Consider the following 2,904-nt stretch of genomic DNA (forward strand, 5'->3'; position numbering starts at 1 on the left):
GTGATCACATTTAATGCAAAAACAAGCCATCCATGGGAGCTCTGCCGGTAACCCCCCTCCTGTTGCTGAATGGTACAGTCCACAGAGGGGCAAGGCACCTGTTTGAATCGATTCCCCCGGCCATCGGAGAGCATGCGTATCGTCCAGCACCAAGGGTGACGAAGGGTTCCCCGTTATACATTAAAGACGTCTCTCCCATTTTTGAGGAGGATTTTTGTGGTCCAGATGGCACAGAAAGCAAAAAAAATGTCCCGGTTTGCATTTAAGGATCCCTTACGTCCCTTTATGGAGGATCTTTGTTGGACCTTTAAGACGCCTACAGGCGGAGGAACTAGTTAATTCTGCACCATCAGTTGAAAATCGGCGACAGCAGTAGAAACAGGTGTATTTCAGTTACATAATTATATATATTATATGATGCCTGTGTTTGAACCTGAGGCGGGTTTGCACTGAAACTGAAATCCCTGATCTGGTTTTGACTTGAGGCGGTGACAAAAAGGTGTGGGCCCGGTACATCGACCCTGAAGATCGTAGCTGCGGTGTGTGTTTTTTTGTGAGTGCATGCCTGCATTTTGTGCGCGTGACTCTACCGATAGACAGTGAGAAGAGGTCAACCAAACCTCTGCACCAGCTTTACAATTCAAAATGTAATCAGTAAAAGGGTTAAACGTGATTTGCATTGTGGGTAAATCCAGCCCTAAATATATTTTCCTCCTCTGAGGGGTGTGGCTAAACCCAGATTGTGTTTAAACCCAGAGTCTTTGCATTGAAACCCAGCGGTGGGGTCGTTCCAGCACAGGCGTGATGACACCCAGGTGGGGTAGTGGTCTCCCTGGGGTGTCCTGAGTGGTGTGTTCAGGCCTCTGGGAGACTGGGGGGGGGGGGGGTACTTAGACATTTAGTGAAGGTCCTGCAGCTGCGGTGAGGGGCGTGGTGGAGTCTCGGTCGTAGCTGATGTCCACCATGGTGTGGGGTCGGCCGACCAGACGGGTCGGGACGGGCTGCACCTGCACCTGCCGCTCTCGGAAACTCTGGATGTAGCTCTGGAGGGGGGCAGAGAAGGACCGGGGGTTCAAGACTAACCCAAGGCATTCAAAAGAACTTAAAAAAAATGAAAAGTAGTAGATTAAACAAATTAAAAAAGGGAGAAAGCATGATCTGTCATTGCTTTCCATTGAAGTGTGTCCAACTATTTCTCTGCATCTTTGGGTCAAACACACAGCAGAAGGATCATTCATAAAAACAGTTTTTTTAAATGTATGCAGCAACTGAGATGTCCGACATCTAAGGTGCCTGAACTCACACCACTGTTACTGCAAATAAGTCATTCGTCTCATGGATGACTGACTGTAAAATCTACTGATCAAATGATCCTTTACGCAAGAAATTGGTCAAAAATCGCAGCAAACAGAAATGTTGACACAAAGCACAAACATCCCCCCCCAATGCAACAATATGAATGCGGGGTCGGGTTCCTCACCGGCGAGAGGACGTCGGTGTCGTAGCGGCGGATGGGGTTGGGCTTGCGGCGGTAGGCGGGCTCAGGGTGGAGTTGCTTGGCCTGGTTGCTATTGTGACAGGAGGAGGAGGAGCCGTGCTGCTGCTTCTTCTTCTTCTTGTTGCGATAGCGATCGTCTCGCTGACGAATCCGCATCACCTGCATCCTCCTCTGCTGGCGGCTGATGATCACTGCGAAGGACGGAGGACAGAGGACAGACGTCCATGTTTTAGTGGAGATGAAGGTGGAGCTAGAGCTGCTTTTCTATCCCGATGTGCGCACGCAGGGGCTGAAATTAACACTAAATCTCGAGTAAATCTCAGAGGGCTAGCACCTACATGGCGGGTACAAGTTTTCCCGTCTTAATTTTGGTGAAGCTGCAGCTGCTTTATTCTGTTTCCCCACACCTAACGTTTACCGGCTAATTAATTAGCCAGCAGTTTTCAACTTATTTTGTCGCATCGGTCATGGTTTTTGGCACTTTTTGGATATTTTATGATGTATAGCCTATTAGAAAAAAAACACAATTTCATATTTTGACCGGTAAAAAAAAGATGCTTGGCTTGTGATTTTTTTATTGACCTGCCAACTTGGCCGGTGAGTCAGAAAGTTAAAATCCGGACACTATGCACACAGTTATTTATGTTTAAACCAGTAATTTGAGACTACTCAGAAATGAACAACATGTCCCACAAAAAACCAGCCCAGGTTTTTCTCACCCTTGGTATGCGAGTATCCCTCGGCGGTCACCTTCCACTGGACCATGACGCCCAGCAGCGTGAGGGCGGGCCACACCCCGAGCACCACCCACGTCAGCCAGCACACGGGCTTGCCGGGTGCTACTTTGATCCGCTCGTACATGTACAGCACCAGGGCGAAGAGCTCCACGAAGTAGTCCAGCGCCACGGTGATGACTGCAGCCCCGAACATGGCCGTGGACAGCGTGGTGAAGAGGCGCTGCCACTGCAGGGTGAGCACGGCGAACAGCATGCCGAGGCCCAGCAGCACGCCGAGGGTCACCCAGACGGAGCGGGACGGGCTGTCGGAGAGCTCCTCCATGCCCACCAGGGTGGCCACGGCCACGAGCAGGCCCAGCAGCAGGCCCACCATGAAGAGGCCCACGCTGCGAACCAGCATGGTGACCAGGCCGCAGAGCGTGCCGATGCCCAGGCCGATGCCCATCGAGGCCTCAACGCTCAGCTGGGTGTCCAGGACGCGCTCCTTGTAGCAGAGCATGAAGATGACGACGGAGCCAAACATCAGGCCCGTCAGGAACATCACCGCTTTGAAGCAGCGATAGCCTGCAATAGGAGGAAGAGACTCAACACATAGGGCTGAAACTAACGAGTATTTTCATTGTAATCGGTTGATTATTTTCTGGATTAATAGATAAACTGTTCGGTCTC

General features: G+C 50.8%; 1 protein-coding gene across 1 annotated transcript in view; it reads right to left on the reverse strand.

Moving 5' to 3' along the window:
* Positions 1 to 204: 204 nt before the first annotated feature.
* The window catches only part of tmem198b (transmembrane protein 198b), an 11,679-nt gene continuing 8,979 nt past the window's right edge, over positions 205 to 2,904 (reverse strand). Inside the window, exons 3-5 of the mRNA XM_034865058.1 lie at positions 2,218 to 2,799; positions 1,481 to 1,689; positions 205 to 1,043 (exon numbers count right to left, since the gene is read on the reverse strand). Coding sequence (XP_034720949.1) covers positions 891 to 1,043; positions 1,481 to 1,689; positions 2,218 to 2,799 — 944 coding nt within the window. The 3' untranslated portion in view covers positions 205 to 890. The remainder of the gene's footprint in view (positions 1,044 to 1,480; positions 1,690 to 2,217; positions 2,800 to 2,904) is intronic.

Source organism: Etheostoma cragini, chromosome 24, assembly GCF_013103735.1.
Source record: "Etheostoma cragini isolate CJK2018 chromosome 24, CSU_Ecrag_1.0, whole genome shotgun sequence".
In the NCBI taxonomy this organism is placed as follows: domain Eukaryota; kingdom Metazoa; phylum Chordata; class Actinopteri; order Perciformes; family Percidae; genus Etheostoma; species Etheostoma cragini.